The sequence below is a fragment of the Carlito syrichta genome, unplaced genomic scaffold (assembly GCF_000164805.1).
Source record: "Carlito syrichta isolate Samal-C Ts95f unplaced genomic scaffold, Tarsius_syrichta-2.0.1 Scaffold301764, whole genome shotgun sequence".
NCBI classification, from domain to species: domain Eukaryota; kingdom Metazoa; phylum Chordata; class Mammalia; order Primates; family Tarsiidae; genus Carlito; species Carlito syrichta.
This window is the reverse complement of record NW_007245860.1, coordinates 141,616-162,977: the sequence shown is the minus strand read 5'-3', so window position 1 is coordinate 162,977 and position 21,362 is coordinate 141,616. Positions and strand designations below refer to the sequence as shown.

At 38.4% G+C, this 21,362-nt stretch overlaps 1 protein-coding gene across 3 annotated transcripts in view; it reads right to left on the bottom strand.

Moving 5' to 3' along the window:
- Nucleotides 1–14,108, bottom strand: part of PLCB1 (phospholipase C beta 1) — a 283,302-nt gene extending 269,194 nt beyond the window's left edge. For all 3 annotated transcript variants that reach the window (XM_008055186.1, XM_008055185.1, XM_008055187.1), the window contains exon 1: nt 13,971–14,108. In XM_008055186.1, coding sequence (XP_008053377.1) covers nt 13,971–14,051 — 81 coding nt within the window. In that variant the 5' untranslated portion in view covers nt 14,052–14,108. The remainder of the gene's footprint in view (nt 1–13,970) is intronic.
- Nucleotides 14,109–21,362: the final 7,254 nt, after the last annotated feature.

Here is a 21,362-nt window from a genome sequence, read left to right as displayed (position 1 = left end):
GTCTCATTGGCTGCTCTTTCTTAGCCTCTTTTTTCCCTCTGATTCTTTCATATCTCTTGATGTTGGAGTGCCAATGACTCAGACTTTGGACATCTCCATGTACAGTCACTCCTGGTTGATCTAATCCAGTTTCATTAAATACTATGATGATTTTTAATACCATTAAACACCCAATGATTCCCAGATTTACAAATTATATTTGGTACTCTCAACTCCAGGTTCATATATTCAACTTCCTACTCAACACCTCCCCTTGGGTATTTAATCATAATCCCAAACTGAACATAACCAAAATGGAATCCCTGCTATACACCCCCAAACAAAAATTTACATTCTAGTTTAAACTCTATATCAGTAAATGGCATTCCCATCCTTCCTGCTTCTGGGACCAAAACTTTACCATCACCTTGATTTCTCATTCTCTTGCATGTGCCATGCAATTCATAAGCATATACTGTCAGTTCCTCCTTTATACATATTTGTATATCTTTTATATATTAAGTATATATGTGCATATTTGGATCACTTTTCATCACTTCCACAGCTCCACTTTGGTCTAAGTCGCCAACAACTTACCTAAAATATTTCAAAAGTTTACTAACTGGTCTGCTTGCTTCCAGGACTTTCCTTCCCCCTTAACTAAATGTTAAGTCAGATAAAGTCTGTCCTCACTGAAAACCATCTCACAATGTCCATCTCACTCACAATAGAAGCCAAAGCCCTTCAGAAGCCTATACTACCCTACAACAAGATCAACTGCAATTATCTCCTCAGTCTTGCTCACCCGGTTCCTGCCACACGTGCCTTTGGCTATTTCTAAAGTACACCAGACAATCTCTTGCCTCAGGGACTTGCACTTGCCATTCCCTCTGTGTAGAATGCTGTCCCTCCAGATGTCCTCACAGCTTGCTCCTTCAACTTCTTCAAGTCTTTACTGAAGAGTTACCTTCTCAGAGATGACCGGATTGACCATTCTCTTTAACGTCCCCTTCCCTGGCATTCCTCATGCCTGCTTTATTTTTGTCGATATTACTATCTCTTCTTAATACATCACATGGCTTAGGTCTTTATTTCCCCCCCCCGAACTTTTTTATTTATTTATTTTTATTTTAAAGATGTAGGGTACAATTCAGGGTTAGATATACAAATATTGATTATGCAGGTATTCTTGTTGATGAGGTGCATCCCCCTCCCCCCTGGCAGATTTCCACTACTGCCAATCCTTTTCTTATAGCATTATGATTTACTTATTTTCTCCCTCACTAGAGTGGATACTCCACATGGGCAAAGATCTTTATTTGTTTTCTTCACTGCTTTATCCTCAGCATCTAGAACAGAACTTGGCACATTGCAGAGGAGTTAATAAAATCTTATTGAGTAAATGAGTGAATGACTCCAAGGTCTTATGAATGAAGAATGTACCCACATTGTGGAAGGGCTTGAAGGTTCACATCTATCTAGCAAAGGGTGAAGCTGATATTTCTGATTTATAGACTCCTCCTCAGTGCCCTCTCCCTCTTACTGTGCTCCTTCCTTGAGCAACAAACTCAGAGCTCACATGAGCACGAGTTCATTCCCTGCTTAATTCCTTCTGATAAAGTGTTGAAATTGCAGTCATGTGAGGGGGCATATTCCATTGACAAAAGAGTGTCATTTTTTACAGCAAGCAAAGACCCCATATTTGCCTTCCCTGGCAGAACTTTCTCAGTTGCTTATAGTGCATTTGTTTAATGGGTTGAAAGTTGTAAGGTGATCTTGTGGAACACTGTGTAGTGTTTATACTCTTCCTGACTTTTAAATTTGACCTACTTAAGTGATAATTTGTCTTCTTTATTCTTTAATTTTCAAGTTACATGTTTAAAAATGGAGAGTAGAGACAGACATCCAAAAGATTTTCTTCCCCATTGTTCTTTCTTCCTTTCTTTTATGTGGAATGAAGATGCTCTGTTTAAGATCATGATCCAATCGAAGGCAGAGAAAAGTGGCTATTATAAAGCTTTTGAAACATTTCCATGATGACCATTAAGGGGGCAGGTGACTCTCTGTCTCAGAAAAAAAAAAAAGCCCTTGGCTGGCTCAGTAGCTCAGCCTGTAATCCCAGCACTTTGGGAGGCCAATGCGAGTGGACTGCCTGAGGCCTGGGTTTGAGACCAGCCAGAGCAAATTGGCAAGACCTCATCTCTACAAAAAAATTAAAAAAGAATTAGCCGGGTGTGGTGGCACATGCCTATAGTTCTGGCTACTTGGAAGTTTAAGGTGGAAGGATTGTGGGAGCCCAGCAGGTCGACACTGGGAGGTCGTGAGTATGCCACTGCACTCCAGCCTGGGCAACGGAGTGAGAGTCCGACTCAAAAAAAAAACAAAAACAAAAACACCCTCATGCTGAAAGTCCATATTTCTTAGGCACCCAGAGGGCTCTAGGAATGCTTTGGATATTAGAGAATGAATGTGGTGGAAAGTGCTGATTCTGCGCTGCAGAATAATACTATGGTATGTGCTTTCCCCATTGTGCTTGATGGTCAGAACCTGAGATTTTATTTAGCACAATGTTATTCTTTCTTAATATGAATCTAGACCAAAAACCTACCAAATAGAAGTCCCCAAGTCTTATTCAGCCCATAGTTGTGTTTTGTTTGGCTCACACGATGTTTTTAAGCAACTGTTGCCAATATTTAACATCTTATATGGATTCTCCAGCTCCTTCTGGAAGAAAATCCAAGATCTGGCAAAACTGAGCACAAACTTCTCTAAGAATGAGCTTCTCAAAGGGTGATGCTCAGACCTGGGAACTTGTTAGAAATGCAGATGCTCAGGTTCCATCCCAAATCTGCTGGAGCTGGGGCCCAACAATCTGTGTTTTAATAAGCTCTCCAGGTGATTCTGACATTTGCAGCTTTGAGATAACAATTGGTAGGAGCCAAATACAGCTATGCTGTTTTGAATAGCCTACTTGGATTGTTGGGTTGCAACAATTTCTCTTTCTCCCTTATCCTATCCTCTCCGCCTTACCACTGGTGTATTGCAGTGATTGACAGACCTTCTGAAGCCCTGGAGATATCTACACACACAGCCCTTAAACTAGCCTATGCTGTCTCTCACAATTAGTGACTATCCTTGGGCCTGTGTCTGTTTCAAGAGTTCACTGCTGGATTAGCTGAGGGATGAAGAAGCACATTAGCACCCCTCATTGGAAGGGGATCTCAAGGGATACTGGACCAAGATCTGATGCTGAAGACTGAACAAGTGAGGTATAAGCACAGTGCTTGAGTGGGCAATCAGGTCCGAGCTCTGCAGTGGGATAAAAGTAACCATGGTGGGTATAGAGACACTCCCCTGGATGAGGCTAGAGATTGGCGGGTGTTGTGGGGGTTTTCAAGGAAGACTCAGTCATGGTGATGGTGGCAGAGTGGGGGAGGATTGCCTCAGAGAGACAGAGACAGCATTCCCCAGTTAGGTCCAGTATGCTACTGTGGCTGACACCTTAAAGAGCTGGAAGTCTCTTTCCAAGAAGTACAATCCTTGACCTGTACCCAGGACCAGGCTTTTGACTCCCTTGCAGGAAAGAATTCAAGGATGAGTCACAGAGAGTAAAAGAAGGAACTTTAATTTGAACTGAAAGTACACACTTGAGAGAAGGGAGTATGGGTGATCTCCAAGAGGGAGATGCACTCTAGAGTAAGGAGTGCTGGTTTTTTTGTCTTTTTGTGTCAGTTTCACGTCACAAACCATAGGATGTTTGTGTCCACTTTAAACCAGTTATAAATCACAGGAAGTTTTTAACCTCTTAGCCTCCAGCTTAGTAACTCTCTATTCTCTCCCTGCCCCACCACCATGCCTAAGCTAACTATACTGCCTCAATGGGAAGCAGTCTAACAACTGGAGTGTACCTTAAAGGGGTCATCTTCTCAAGGTTTGAACTTTACTCTCTTTTCTTAGACAGTGAGGTAGCCATATTTATCATATAGTTTATTTTTTTCCCTCTCCTTTTATTTTTGTTTCCTTTGCTGATACCTCCAACTACCACAAGTCATGTTGCCATGAGTACAGGCTGTTTGGATTAAGAATAGGAGAGTAAAGGGAGAGATGGAGACATCTGCCACCTCCCCTGCAGCTCTGTGGAGACGCCAGGCCATTCCAAGAGGATGGACTAAAGTCCAGGAGTTCCAAGTCACAGAAAACATGGATGCGTCCACTGGTCCTCAGAGAAGCAAGAGGTTTAAGGAGAATTGCACAACTCAGAGAGCAAATGGGAAACCAACCACCTATTTCCCAGAATCATTCAGGGAGGCACCTATTGAGGTAGCAGGGAAGGCTAATCATGAGGAAATAGAAGGGTTGGCAAATCATGCCATGTAACACACGTATGATCGTTGTTTAATTGTAAGAGACATCACATTTTTAGTCCAGTGACAGAGGGAGAAGTTTAAAGACACAGTTTTTCCCCCATGACCAACTTTTAAGGATTCACTTCAGAAATAAATTACAAATTCAATTTCAAGTGACTGATAACTAAACTGACCTTTTTTCCTTTTCATTGTCAAATTCCTAACTTTTAATGTGATTTACCCTCAAACCTGACTCTGACAGATAAAAAAGGAAAAATCAAAGTAGGCTGTGACCCTGTAAAGCTGTCTTTTGGGGACTCTGGCATCTTTTAAAACAATTACCTGCTCTGTTTGAAATCAACCACAATAACCCATAAAACTTTATCTACATATCAAGAAATTCTGCTCTCTTATCTTCTTCAAGCTGCCTATTCATTTCCTTTACTGCTTTCACAGTTCCACAGGTAAGGATGCTAACTAGTTGTCAGTCAGAAAAATCTTTGAATCCACCTATAACCTGTGCCCTCCCTCCCCCCTAAAAATGTCCCACCTCCCTATGCTGAACCAGTGTAAATCTCACATGTATTGATTTATGGCTTCTTGTAACTTCAGTACTCCTAAACTATATATAGCTAAGCTACCATTCAGCCACAAAGGGGACGCATTCTCAGGACCTCCTGGGCATGGATGTCACAGACCAAGGTCACTTACATTGGCCAGAATAAACCATCTTAAAATATTTTGCAGAGTTTGGCATCTTTTCATCAACATAAGTAAGAACAAAAAAGAATGTAAATCTAGGATGATATCTTTAGTAATGTTTACATCCTACTTCTGATTTTAGATTGTTAATTGAGCCAACAGATTTGTCAGAAATTTAAAACATTTTTATAAGTGAGCAACTTCCAACATATTTACCGCCTTTTCTGACCAACCCATACAAAGGTAATTCCTATCTCCCACCCACATACTCCCTTTCCTCTCCTGCTTTATTCTTCCACACAGATCTCCATCTGACAGTTGATATGTTTACAACTTCACCATGATTTATCTGGTTATTTCTTCTAGAATGCTGGCTCTCAGAGGGAAGGGCTTTGAAGGAACAGAACACCTCATTGATGTTTCTCTAATGCTGGAATTGTGGCTGGCACAGAACAGACACCCAACAAATATGTGTTGAATGAATAAATAAGCCATAATCCACTGTAAACAATTTTTTGTAAGCAATTTTTTTTGCCAGAGACATTCAACTTTCAAAGAAGCTCAGGTTTCTGTTGGGCTTTCTGCATAATAAGAGATGCTGTCTCCTTTTGTACTAGCACTATTCAAGGTATCATGAACATTGGTCCCAGAGAGTAAATAGAAGGTGTAATGTTATGAGACATACTGACAATTAGAAGTATAAATAGCAAGTTTTCAGAGTAAAATGGCATTTGAAAATTTTACCTTACTGGTTGAGCAATTTTGGTGGAAGGAAATATAGAACATCACAGCCAGGGAAAGCTAAGTCCACAGCTTAATTAATTACACTAGGAACATCAAGTCATGACTGGGAAAATCTCTATAGATGCACTCCTAGTGGGGAATATGACAGGGCTTGGAAATCAAAATCCCTAAAGAAAATTAGTTGGTAGGAACCCACAGAAAAGTGGAAACAAAATATATTTTAAACACAACTGCTAAAGGTTTAATCAACTTCAGATATGCCGATTGGTGTGTAATATAAAATTATATTCACTCTTAGTGAAAGCCTTCTTGAAAGTCATTGTCACTTATTGTATTTTTTAAAATTTCAATAGTTTTAGGGGGTACTACTAGTTTTGTGTTACATGGATATACCGTATAGCAGTGAAGAAGTCTGGGCTTTAAGTGTACTCACCACCTCCACCTGTACACACTGTACTTGGTAAGTGGTTTTTCATCCCTTTACCCCTTCCCATACTTCCTCTTCTGAGTCTCCAATGTTCATTATACCATTTTCTATGCCTTTTTAGATTCTTAGTTTAGCTCCCATTTACAAGTGAGAATATGTGGAGTTTAGTTTTCTGTTCCTGCATTAGTTTACTTAGGATGACACTCTCTAATTCCATCCAAGTATTTGTTTTTAATGGATTCAGTTAATCTCATGAATTGGTCATTTTTTAAAAGGGAATATAATTGCATTTGGGGAAAGGTATCTTTAGAATATTTCACAGATTTCCAGCAAGATGGCGGTGGAACAGGCCAGAGTGTGAGAGTCTCTGCAAAAGTGAGTGTCTACAAAGACTCTCTATGTGAGTGGGTGTATGCTGGTGAGTGAGTGAAAGACCGTCTGAGGGGAGACTCAGGTTCATGCACTTGAGGAATCTCCTCTGGAGGTGACTGCAACTCCCCACTGCCTGGAGATTGGAGCCCCTGGCAGGCAGGATCATCTGCTGTTCTCAGGGCTCTCCTGAGAAAAGGCAGCAGAAAGCAGCGAATCCTTACCACCTGGCACCTGGCCTACACTATCACCTGTGACAGCAGAGTGGCACGATCCCCAGGATCTGTGGAGAGGGCAGGGGAAAGCTGGAAAGGAACCCCGCCACTGGTGAGGAAATGTTGACCAGTACCATTTTCTCTGTCCCAGGACCAGGCAAATACCTGCATTGCCCTACTGAGTTCTGCCCAGCCTCCAACCTGGGGTCTAGAGATTATCTCCTCATCAGACTCAGAGAGACAGATGTCCCTCCCCCACAATGAAACAGGCACAGACACATCAGATCTGAGTGGGAGACTTAACAGCAGTGGCAGCAAGCTGGGTGAGTCCAGATCTGATCCAACCTCCTCCCACAGTAGTCCATGGGGCATCTGACCCATGCTGAGAGCAACTTTATCTGCCTACACTGAGAGCAGAGGGCAGGGGCTGGAGATCAGAGCTGAAAGGAAGTTGGAGTTATAGGACTCAGAGCAAGTTTTTTTGTTTTGTTTTTTGCTTTTTTGGTTGTTGTTGTTGTTTGTTTCTTTGCTTTTTGTTTTAGTTTTTTTACCTCTTCTCTCGTTCTTTCTGTCTTTGATTATGTTTTCATACTTGCTTTGTTTCTGTTATCTTAATGCTTTTTTTTAGACTTCCTGTTTGTGTATGAGTATTTTTGAGGAAGAGATCATCAATAGGGATTTTTTTTGTCAGTTTGTGTGTTTGCATGATTGTCTGTATGTTTTTGTTTTTCTTATCTTTTCTGTCTTTGTGTCTCTTTTCATTTGTTAGTTGGTACACCTGTCTGTTTTCCCTCTTCTTCTCACTTTCCACCTTCCCCTCATTTTCCTCTTTCCTTTTTTCATGCTTTTCCTTTTTCTTACCTCATTTTGCTTTCAGAGGGCAAACTTATACCCCCACTGCATGGACAGATTGTAAGGTGGTAGGAAATGGGTTCCAGGGGACCCACACACCTGTCAGTGGATACTGGCATCTGCAGATAGTTTCTGAATCACAGTTCCCCCCTCAATTAAATCTCAAAACTGCAAAAAGTATAGCGCCTTACCCACAGTCCGGTTTCAGAACTGAACAAAGCCAGAGGATCTACATAAGGAAAAATAGGAGATTGAGTAAACAGAAGTAAAAGCTACCCCCACATCTCTGAACAACAGAATTAAAGAAGAGATTAAAAAAAGAGGGAGGAAAATATACACAAATGAAGAAAAACTAAAGGAAGAATATGGGTCTCACACAGACCCCTGGGAGGTCAACCACTGAGAACACAGACTTCAGAATGCAAACAATGAAGAACCCCCAAAATAACTGGTCTCAAAACACAAACCCAGATATCAAGATATTAATAGAGAGAATAAATAGAAATGAGGAAAGACAAGAGGAAAGAATGAAGGAGTTGATAACCGGGATAACAGCAAAAAAGAATACAGTGAATGAAATAAATAACAAACTGGTCAGCATGGAAACAGAATTAACCAAGCAGAAGAAAGAATCTCAGAGCTTGAGGAACAAAATATGGAATTAACTCATGCTGTAAAAAACAGAAAAGCAGTTTAAAAAGACAGAACAAAACTTCCAAGAGATGAGCAATTATTTCAAGAGGCTGAACCTAAGATTAATTGGGATCCCTGAGGCAGATAGAGAGACAAAGACCTCCCTGGAACAAACATTTCATGAAATTATTCAAGAAAACTTCCCTCATCTCATAAGTGGCATGGCCATTCAAACACCAAAGATTCAGAGAACTCCTGTAAGACAACAAATGAAAAGACCAACTGCTAGACACATAGTAATTCACCTAAACAAAGTAGGTATAAAAGAAAAAAATCCTAAAGGCAGTAAGAGAGAAAGGCCAGACTACCTACGGGGGAAGACCAGTTAGAATAGAAGCAAGCTTAGCTACAGAAACATTTCAGTCTAGGAGATCTTGGAGCCCAATCTTCAAAGTTCTCAAAGATAGACAATTTCAACCAAGAATTACCTACCCAGCAAAGCTAAGCTTCATCAGGGATGGAGAATTAAAATCCTTCTCAGATATTCAATCCCTAAGAGTTTATGCTGCCTCCAGCCAATTCTACAAGAAACACTTAAGAAAGTATTAAACTTAGAAGAAAGGAAAAAAAAGAATGACCATGTCCTTTATAAGAATGCAAGAAAAAGATTGAAAACACACATAAATCAACCCAAAAATCAAAAGAAAGACAACAAACAAATAAACAAAGAGCAGTAACAACAACAAACTGTATAAGAACCCCATGACAGGGATAAACTTTCACATCTCAATAATTAGCCTGAATGTAAACGGATTACATGCACCACTGAAAAGACACTGAATGGCAAAATGGATAAAATACCATGAGGCAACAATATATTGTCTCCAAGAGACTCATCTCACCAGAAAGGACACTCCCACACTCAAAGTAAGAGGGTGGGAAACAAAATTTCAGGCAAATGGAACACAAAAGAAAGTAGCAGTTGCAATCTTAATATCAGACAAAATACCTTTCAAACCATCAAAAATTAAAAAATGTATGGGAGGTCACTATATAATGATAAAAGTTTCAATCCATCAAAAGAAATGTCCATTCTAAACATATATGCACCCAAAATAGGAGTACCAAATTTCATAAAGCAACTTCTAAGCAAACTCAAAAAAGATATTGACTCCAACACTATCATAGCTGGGGACTTAAATACCCCACTCACAACCCTAGGCAGATCATCATGACAAAAAAATCAACAATGAGATCTGGAACCTCAATGTGACACTTGACCAAATGGACTTAATTGATATCTATAGGACACTCCACCCAACGACCACGGAATACACATTCTACTTATCACCACATGCAACATACTCTAAGATCGAACACATTCTTGACTATTAATCAGCATAAACAAATTCCATAAGAATGATATACTTCCATGTACCTTCTCAGACCACAGTGAATAAAAATAAATATCGGCACCAACAAAGTGCCCCCAAAACCCACAAATACATGGTCACTAAATAGCATGATGCTAAACAACTCCTGGGTCAACATGGAAATCAAAACAGATTAAAAGATACCTGGAAACAAATGAAAATGAAGAAACATCCTACCCAAATTTCTGGGATTCCATGAAAGTACTAAGAGTGACTACATATCTCTATGAACACACATGAAGACAATGGAAAAATCTCAAGTTAACAGCCTAACAAATCACATAAGGAAGCTAGAAAAGCAAGACCACCAGAACCCTGACTTCACCAGAAGAATCCAGATCACCAAAATAGAAGCCCAAATTTGGGACATAGAGACAAAAAGACAATACAAAAAATCAATGAAACAAAAATCTGGTTCTTTGAAAGGATAGACAAGATTGATGAACTCCTAGCTAGACTGACCAAGAAAAAGAGAGAAAAAGCCCAAATAAACACAATCAGAAATGCAAAAGATAAAGTCACAACTGATCCTGAAGAAACACAAAAGATTATCAGAGATTACTAGGTACATCTGTATGGAAACAAACGTAAAAAGTCAAATGAAATGGAGGACTTTCTTACATCACACAACCTTCCCAGGTTGAAACAAGAAAAAATCAAGACCCTAAATAGACCAATAACAACCCAGGAAATCAACTACATCATAAAAAGACTACCTACAAAAAAAGTCCTGGACCAGATTGCTTTCCAGCGGAATTTTACACAGCAATCTACAGATTTAATGCAATACCCGTTAAATTACCAGCATCATTCTTCTTAGACCTGGAAATGACAATACAGGAAACAAACAACAATGCATAGCCAAAACAATCAGCAAAACAAAAACAAATAAACAAACAAAAAAAACTCTCAAAGCGGGAAGTATCACACTCCCAGATTTTAAACTTAATTATAAAGCCACAATAATCAAAACACCTTGGTATTGGTACAAGAACAGGCATATAGATCAATATATAAAGATTCCAGAAGCAAAATCTCAATTTCTCAACCAACTTATCTTCAACAAAGCCTCCACCACCGACCACTGGGGAGAGGAGAACCTATTTAGTAAATGGTGCTGGGAAAACTGACTGACCACATGCAGAAGATTAAAAGACCACTACTTATCACCATACACAAAAATCAACTCTAATGGATCAAAGACCTAAACATAAAACCTTGAACTATAAGAACCTTAGAAAATGCAGGAGACACCATTATGGAAATTGGAACTGGCAACAGATTCCTAATCAAAACCCCAAGTGCCCATGCCATAAGAGAGAAAATAGACAAGTGAAACCTCATCAAACTGACAAGCTTCTGCAAAGCCAAAGACACCATCAAGAGAGCAGGGAGACAGCCAGCACACTGGAAAAAATATTTGCCAACTGCATGTCTGACAAAGACCTAACATATAGGGTCTACAAGGAACTCAAATGTGCTGAAAAACAAACAAACAGCCCCATTACAAAGTGGGCAAAATATATGAATAGATACTTCTCAGAAGAAGACATACAAGCAGCCAACAGATACATGAAAAAATGCTCAGCCTCACTAGTCATCAAAGAAATGCAAATCAAAACCACATTGAGATATCACATATCTCCAGTCAGGATGGCTATCAACAATAGCTCAAAAATCAACAGATGCTGAAGAGGATCCAGTGAAAAGGGAACACTTCTACACTGTTGGTGGGAGTATAAACTAATACCTCTGTGGAAAACAGTTTGGCGATTCCTTAAAGATCTAAAAATCAACCTTCCATTTGACCCTGCATTCCCCTACTGGGAATATACCCAGGGGAACTCAAATCACTCTATGAAAAATATATCTGCACATGCATGTTTATTGCAGCATTAGTCATAATTATAAAAACATGGAACCAACCGTGCTGCCCATCGAAAGAGGACTGGATAAAAAATGTGGTACATATTCATAATGGAATATAACATAGCCATAAAGGACAAAATTATGAACTTCACAGCAACTTGAATGGACTTAGAGTCTATAATACTGAGTAGTCTATCACAGAAACAAAGAACTGAGTATCACATGTTCTCACTTATAAGTGGACATTGAACAATTATTGTAATACTATAAGAAAAGAATTGGCAGTAGTGGGAAACTGCCAGGGGAGGGAGGCACACCTCATCAACAAGAGTACCTGCAAAATGAACATTTATATACCTAACCCTGAATTGTACCCAATATCTTTAAAATAAAAAATTTAAAATAAAAAAATTTTTACAAATATTTAGAACTAGTTGTTCTATATTCATCCATCCATCACCCCCTCATTCATATACCTAAAAATAAAGTATATACAACTCAATGGGATACAAGCAGGAGACTAGACAAGTAGTTTTGCAGGGCAAGTTCACTGCCGTCACACAGACGTTGCTTTATTGATCTGAAATTACTCCAAGTGCAAACTATATTATAGAAGCAAATGGGTGAGAAAATAGGTTTGTAACACACTTGAAAAGAGTAGTTTCTTTCTTTCTTTTTTTTTTTTTTGAGTTGGAGTCTCACTCTGTCACCCAGACTGGAGTGCGGTGGCCACTGCAGCCTCCGCCTCAGCCTTCCAAGTAGCTGGAACTATAGGTGCGCGCTACCACGCCCGGCTAATTTTTGATTTATTGTAGAGATGAGGCCTTGCCAAGTTGCCCAGGAGGGTCTCAAACCCGCGGGCTCAGGCAATTCATTCACCTCGGCCTCCCAAAGCATGGGATTACAGGCTGAGCCACTGAGCCCAGCAGAAAGAGTAGTTTCTAAAGACTTTAGAGCAGGAGTCCCCAACCCCCGAGCCACAGACTGGTAGTGGTTGGTGGTCTGTTAGGAACCAGGACACACAGCAGGAGGTAAGCCATGAGCAGTGGGTGAGCAGAGCTCCACATTCTGTCAGATCAGCCATGGCACTAAGTTCTCATAGGAGCATGAACCCTATTATGAACCGAGCTCGCAAGGGTTCTAGGTTGTGTGCTCCTTATGAGTTTGCATGCACATTTCCCCATCCTTTTCTAACCCCTCCCCTCATCTATGGAAAACTTGTCTTCCATGAAACCAGTCTCTGATGTGAAAAACATTGTGAACTACTGTTAGAGTATTAAAACTGGTTGGATTTTTATTCATTCTATTATAAAAACTGAAGTTGATGCTACATAAATGTTAGAAATAAACCTCTGCCAATAATCACCAATGATTTAGAAACCCAGCCATTGTGTCAGCTGTAGCTCTGAAAATGGTCAGAGTACTGACGGTTAAAAAAATTACAGACCATAATGGCCAGACAATGTACACTGATCTGAGGTGACCCCATAGATATAATTCTTGATATGAGATGCTCTGTAAGGGCACATATATTATATATAGACTTAAAAGTACTGTTTGATTCATATGCTTAACTTTTGAAGGAAATTGTTGGAAGCAGGAGGACCATTCCTAGTATTCTTTAAACTATAAACATGGAAAAAGAAAAAAAGAAAGCTCTTCTTTAAAGATGTTTATGTCACTATTCTCTTAATGGCAACTGGACTTTTCTAGGAAAGTATCATGCTTGAGTCCAAGGTTCCTAGAAGCTCACAGCTTCTGATTTGTTACATTGTTTCTATATTGTAGTTATTTCTGCATGTATATGAAAGGCCTGCTGTTAGTGGAATAGCAAGTTCTTAATGGAGAGGCCATCTTTAATTAATCTTTCTAATCTACTGCTGAATAAATATTATTTATTATTTTTAATTATTGTTTTCATTATTTTAAATTTTTATTTAAAATTTTTATTTTTTCATTCTTTTACATATTAATTGAGCAACTACTACATGAATAGTGGTGGGCTAGGTGTTGTGTAGGGAAAAAGAAGTTTTTAAAAAATGCTGAAGATGTCTTAGGAGAGACTTGGAAAGCAGAGGGGTTGGAAGTGGCATAAGAATGAGACTAAGAGAGAATGACTTGGGATAAAGTGTTTAGATGAAATGAAACATGATTTTCTCTATATTTTGTTTTGCAAAGGAATTATATCAAATGCCTTGTTCCTAATGAATAGAATCTACATAATTCTAAGTAGATGACATTATTTGGAAATATTTCAATTAGACATACTGGGCAAATGAATTTTTATATGAAATTGTAAAATATGCTAAATATGACAAAAATTCAGTCTTTCATAGGCGTCTAGAATATCATAAAGATTAAGATCAAGATGCCAAGCTTTAGAAGCTTCCATCCACCATACCTTGGCCACTTCTTCTTGGAAAGCCACAAGGTTCAAATGAGAGATGTTCACAAGGTCAGGCCCATACACCACTGTGATCATGCGTTGCTCCAGGCGCCCGATATTCCCCACGTCCAAAAGTTCACGTAATTTGGGGTCCTGGATAATAAACATTGGAAAAAAATGAGTCCATACTAGGCATTCCAACATGATGGCACAGCTTCAAAAGAACTAGAGTTAGAAAATATTTCAAAACAAAGATGCCTTTTATTCTTACTAGGAATTGTATGAGTGGAAGTGTCCCATCCCACAGAGGCCCAGAGAGGTGAAGCAACTTGTCCAGAGATTATAAACAGACAATTTCTGACCCAAGACTCATGGACATCAGTCAAGTGCTCTTCACACATTTTTATATACCATGCTTCTTTCTTTATTTTCTCCAATCATTCCATGAATTGCTCATTGCAATGACAAATCTTCCTCCTTTCCTCAATTCATGGATTCATTAAGATAAAGATGGTAGTAACTGTGAAATCAAAATATGACAAATCCACTAGGACAGGGCAGGAATACAGCCTAGGTTCTCTGTGTGAACCCTCTCCAACACTGAGTACTGAGGTAAAGAGATGTTAGGATGTTAGAGTGAACAAACTGGCAGTGCTGGCCATGCACATGTTGATTTCAATTCTATCCTCAGAACTTACTGGGATTTGGACATAGGAAACTTCTGCCACCTTTTTAGAGCAAGTTGCATTCTTTGGATCATCATAAGTGAGAGTCCCTTGGAGATATAACCTTGCTGGGAAAAGGAGTTTCCAAACCTTCAATACTCAAGGTAAAATCTAAAATAGGGCTCAGTCAGCTTGGCTAAGTTTATTTTCCTCCCAGAGGACAGGTCCTGAAGGAAATGAGAAGTCCAAGCAGAAAATTAGCATTAAATCAATCACTTAGCAAATTTGCAGTCAGTTTCTAGGCAAAAAATAAACATACATTCATATTTATCTAGTTAAATGCTGGGTCAACAGGTCCTGAATACTTGGGCTGGCTATTCAGACCTCTCTTCTGTGGTTTTTTATATGTAAGTCATCCTTACAAAGAAAGAGCAGATGTTTAGAAAAAAGAAAGAAAACAAACAAAACCTTTCCAGCTGAGTTAGCTTATTTGATGCCATTAATTCTCTCTTTAGTTAATAAAACTTTCTCTTCTGTTTGGCTATATGAAGAGAAACATTTTTCAGGGAAGTTATGAAGAGAGCAAGCTCCATTTCAAAACTTTGTCTAACATATTCGAAATCTCAACTTCACTAGCAAGTTGAAAACTTATCAAGCACATCTAGACTCCTGGCAAGAGCAAATGTTATCACCAAAGCATCAATTTGTATGACCCCCAAAATGAGAACTAGATAGTAAAACCTTCAATACAGTAAAACCTTCATTAAATACACAATAATAGGGGAAAAAAAGGTGGTGGGGGGAACATTTAGCACTTCAGCATTAATGAACGCTTAAAGGAGAATGTTCAGAAAGAATAAACGGTTTGTGAAGGCTAATTGAGCATGATACCAGCTGTTCTGTGAAATGATTAATTGCATCGAAAGTTTTGAATATAACTGAGGCAAGGTTGAAAGAGAAAATATATTTGATCAGAACTTGTACTTTTGTGTTTTTTTTTTTGTATTTTGTTCTGTATACTCAGAAGAGAAAAATAATTCTTAGAAACTATCTGAAACTTGTCATTATAACTCACAAGTTTTAAATCAGTGATGAGAGAGTTCATCAATATCTTTACTTCCACAACATATAATGGGAAAATACTAGAAAGTGAATTGGATCTATATTTAGACCCCTTTCTTTCCCTCTAGTGATAGTTACACAACTCATCCTCTGGAATTTTTTTCTCCCAAGCATTTTCTGTTCAGTCTATACTACTTTACTGCCTAAATTTTCATGTCATTCAAAACACTTTTGCCCAAAACTCATTAAATAGTTGATTGACTAGAGAATGCCACCTTTCAGAATGGCAAGGACTAGTTATGGGGGTCAGGGGTTCACTTGAATTGTCCTTAAGATACAGAAACTCGAGGCAAGTAGAGACCACCAGAGGAGGTGCTCAGAATGGAAAATACTTCTAGAAAAGAGCTTCTGGTATTCTCATTGTCATGAGAAATATTGTTAGGCACAGTCAACAAAAATTTATAAGAAAGGTGATCAACTTTTTGTGGCATCTTTTGAAAAGTTTTCTCTCTAATTTGTGTGTGTGTGTGTGTGTGTGTGTGTGTGTGTGTGTGTGTGTGTGTATAAAAAGACTATAGGTCTTTATGTAATTAGAAATTTTTAATAAAATACTTGGAGACAATATCTGGGATTGGGATTGGGTGGATGACGCACCTGGTAAAATGATGATGATAATGATGAATCTAAGGAGTACATATTTGAGGATTCATTATATGTCTCAATGGCTGGGTGGTTAATATTTGAAAGAAAGTTAGAAAAGGTTATTGAATATGAACTGAAGGAACAGTTATATGTGAGAAGTATTTTCTCAGGAGAAACCATGATATTTTAAAATCATGTAATCCTTGATATAAACAGATAAAAAATTTAAAGTATATACCCAGCAGTTTCCTTATTAATGTCCTTTTTTTGGTGGTAGAACAAACTGATTTAAACTATATTTTACTTTCTCTTCCTCCACTGATCATTTTATTTTTCAGACTGTATCTTTTCTTCATCTATTTGATTTTTATCAGCACCAAACTTGGCTATGTCAGAATTCTTCTTTAAGAAACAATTTTACTTTACTTTTGACCTGTACTATAACTTTTCTTTTTTTGAACACAACTCATTGTTGAACATATTGATAAATGAGGGGTAGACTGAGAAAGATAATTGTATCTTTAAAGGCCAAAAGTTACCCTCAGTTGTTTTCAAACTTTCAGAGAATACACAAAGGGGGGATTAACTGAAAGGACAAACTGCAAAGGCAAGAAGTTTTTAGAGGACTTTATAGGTGGAAAAAATTTAATGGAAACAGATATCTAAAAAATTGTTGTTTCTGGGGCATGGTATTCTCAGGCCTGCAGAAAGGAGTGGCTGCGTTTCAAAAACAAAGAAACAAAATCAAAATATCAACAATAACAAAAAACATAGATAATTAACTTGCAGACCAACCCTTCCCCAAAACCTATCCCACCAAGGAATTTTATATCTGAACTTGTTTCATCGACTGGAATTTTCCAGAGAAGGATGTACCTATCTGGGTTATGACCAGACTCGAGCACATTTCATCATCCCTGCAATTGATAAAACTTCTTTGAACTTTTTTCAAAGAAAACAAGCTGTCTCCACAACTCTATAAAAATGTTCAATTTCTCTGTCAGAGAACACTGAAGAATGTAACTCAGAAAACCGTGAAAGGTGAGGTGAATTTGGAATTTCATATTTTCACTAAGCTGTCACTCAAGGACTGCTTTTGGTGGAGAATATCCTAGATGTGTCTTCAAAACTGGAATTAACCAGACCAACTCAGATTTCTGGCAGCTATAATCTAATTCCACTTTTAAAGTGAAGTCTTAAATCATTTCTGGTCCCCTAAGAGTTACAAAATAGAGACTGTCTGACGAAGTAAATTCATTTTCTCTCAATCTTTAGGATTCGTGATTAAATTACTTCATGTCTATTGCAAAGAAAGTTGAGTTTCGCTCTTGTTAAAGCTCAAATTCATGATTCCCTTTTCCAGGTAATTGGCCACTGAAGAAAAGAAAGACTGCTCTATACTCAAGAAATGAGGACTCAATTACAACATGTGTTACTGTAATTATAAACCATTTTTTAGAATATTAGAAATTAATGGAAGGAATAAACATAAGCTTCAGCGTGATTTTTTACAAAAGAGTTACATGCCAGTTTGAACCCTCACTCTTTTAATATGACTCCTCCTAAAGAAAGGCTATTTTATTTGTATGTCATATATCTACAAGGTAAGATATCTTTTCAAGACCTTTAGATTTCATTTTTGACACCAGAAGCATTTTTGGTGCGGAAAATATACCTTACTTCGTTTTTCATCCTTATGAGATATATCTATATTGGATGTTAGGCTTATTAAGCAATTTGTGTATTAAGTTAATTTTATTCTCAGCACTTAATGCGATGTTTTTAATTAGCATTGTAGTTACATGGATGTAGCTCATTATCCATATGAAAGATTGGGCATATGGAAGTCTTTTCATTAACACTCAGTATAGCAGTTGGGAATGAAAGAAATGGATTTCTTAATTTAAGTGAGATTCATATGGTTAACCTTCAAGCAATAAAGATACCTTTGTTGTTGTTGTTGTTGTTGTTTTTGATGGCAAAGCAGGCTCTTGCTATGCTTTTTCAGATTTCATTGTAAAGGAAAGATATATATTTATGTCCAGGCTGGTTCTCCATCGAGTCTTTGAATTCAACATTTGCATCTCAAAAAATAAAACACAGACTAATGAATTCCCTTTGAATCAATGTTTATCCTCACACCTCTCATTTTCAAGGTTTCTCTCTTTTGTATAAACATGATGAGAGATGTCATTCTGCTCACCAGGCTGGACCAGTGGCTTCAGAAGCTTACACAGCTAATAAGCTTTTCTAGATGAAATGCCATCTACTTACATTGATGACAACTCTGAAATATGGTGCTGTGAATATTCTCCTATATAGAGCAAAAGACTTGGAAGATGTTACTTGTTCAAGCATTTTTTTCTGTAAGTGACAGATGGAGGGTCCTTAGATATTTTTCAGCTATTTCTTAGGATAGAGAGAATGGAAGGAGAGCGGACTGACTATGGCAAAAAAAAAAAGCAGTTATGAACATTTGTATACCTATCCCTGAATTGTGCCTCACACACACACACACACACACACACACACACACACAAAGAAAAGCAACTTTGGTTAAATACTGGAAAAAAAAAAAAAGAGCTGGTAGAGTACTGCCCTTTATATCTGACAGTGGTATTATCATAACCAAATCTTTGTATTTGGGTTTTTTGTTTTGTTTTATTTTGTTTTGTTTTTTCAGTCAGAGTCTTACTCTGTCACCCAGGTTGGAATGTAGTGGAAAGCTCATGACTACCACAGCCTCGACCTGCTGGGCTCAGGAGATCCTTCTGCCTCAGCCTTCCAAGTAGCCGGAACTATGGGCATGCGCCACCATGCCTAGATAATTTTTGGGTTTATTGTAGAGACAAGGTCTCATCATGTTGCCCAGGTTGGTCTTGAACCTGTGAGCTCAGGTAATCCTCTTGCCTCCACCTCCCAAAGTGCTGGGATCACAGGCATGAGCTACCACGCCCAGCTAGTTTTGGGATGGAGTGGTGAGGAACTTGTAAAGTCAGTCTCCACTCCACTTACAGTAAGCCTCAGTGTACAAGTATAGAAATCTGTTGGTGGAGAAGAGAAAATTTAGTTAGCCCAGCCATGCATCTCCATCCAAAATAAAGTGGATGGTTCAAAGATGTCAAGCATGAGTCGATTGAGCTAAAGCAAGCACACTATTCAAATCTAAAAGAAAAAGAAAATTGGAAGAAATGTGAAGGCAGCCATCTAAAAAATATTCCCCTTAGTCACAAGCATATTTGTAGAGCTGAAACTTTGGGTATCCATGACAGTGGCCACAGAGAAGAATTAAGTAAAATTGAAGGAATATTCCTAAATAGCATTCTAGATTTCCCTCATCTCCATGAACAATCCCAGGGTCTGGTTTAATGTACTTTCAAGAGCTAAGAAGGAAGGAAAGAGGAATAGGATGCTGGAGGCATTAGCCGGTAGAAGCAGCAGAAAAAGAGGCTGAAATAAAGTGCCCACATTCCTTGGACCAAGTAAAGTAGGCCCCAAATGTGGAGATATCCAAAGGAAAGACATCCTCAGAGCTGGGCAAGTACTATGACTACACATTTCAAAAAGCTGCATTGTCTAAGTTCCCAGGATGCAATACACATATTTGGCATACAGAATATTTAGGTGCCCCAGAAGCAGACCCAAGTCAAAGATCTAGGGACAAGTAGTTTATTTAGGAGGTGATCACAGAAGGCACCTTCTGTGGGCTGAGAAAGTAAGACAAGGAAAAAAGGCCAATAAAGAATATGTTAATCAGCAGTTTACCATTTTGGTTAACTGAGACTGAATCTACCAGGGTCACTTGGGACAGTGTGAAGAACATACCTCAGGATATTTCCCAGGCAGCCTGAAAACTGGAGTATTTATCTGTCAACTTTTATCCATCAATTGTGGATAGTCATTTCTGGGGTGCTAGCTCCCTTGTGTATCCTCAGCCAGAAAACATTCTCAAGACTATATGGGAACTCTATAGGTAACCTCTGGGGGTGGACCAATGGAATATGAGTGCTCTGAAAATGTCTGTTAGAACGTTGAAGGAGTGACTACAAGAAATAAGAACATTTTGTTTTTAGATTAATTTATTTTCATATTAATGTGTATGTTCGTTTCAACTAGGGGATTCACAGTCGAAGGAATTCCATCAGATAGGCTACTAGATTCCTAACTCTATTCAGTTCTTTACAACAGGAATACATGTAACTACAGTAAGTTCTTCCAATTAGCGACTATGTATCAAGCACCACACTAGCGCTTATGTATCTTTTTCCCCACTTAATTTGCAAACTAACACAGAGAAATAGCTATAGTTATTCTCAATTTCCTATGAAGTGCAGAAGTGAACTAATTTGCTCAGTTTTATAAAATGGGGCAAAGAGAGCTCTGAATCCAAGTATGTCTGATTGCAAACTCTAAGCCCTCTCCAAGTTACCTGTGTTACAAAGCATATCCAGTTTGATGGCATTTATATATAGTGCATATATAGTGCATATAGTTCAATTGGCAGAATAAACTTAAATAATTCAGTAATCATCCAAGTCACCTTCTGTAGTGATATTTTAGGCACTTAAAAAAAATGTAACTCATATGTGAAGTTAAAATAGTTCTAACGGCACCGCTTGCCATCTAAGGAAAAAATGAAAGCTAACCGGTCAAGTTTAATCATCATTTCTACAGTCGTCTTCACTGAAAATAAAAGTGCATGGAATACATCACAATCTGAAAACTAGTCAATGGAAAACTGGTCAAACTTAAAAATTCTAAAGTCTAGAGAGCTTGTCACTTATGTTTTAAACTATCCCTTCTGCCTTTTGTGATATAGGCAATCACCCAACTGCCTGCAAAATTTGTATGCATAGCCCTTCCCATGGCAGTGCATAAAATCCACATGCCAGAGGGGTACTGTTCTGTGCAAATCGTACAATTAGTATCACATGTGCCTTCCTATTTAAACTTCCCACAGAGAGTGTGAAAAGCATTAGATCTCCTTCAACTTTTAGGGGAGGTTGGTGCTTCTCAGTATCTACGTTTTAGAACAACA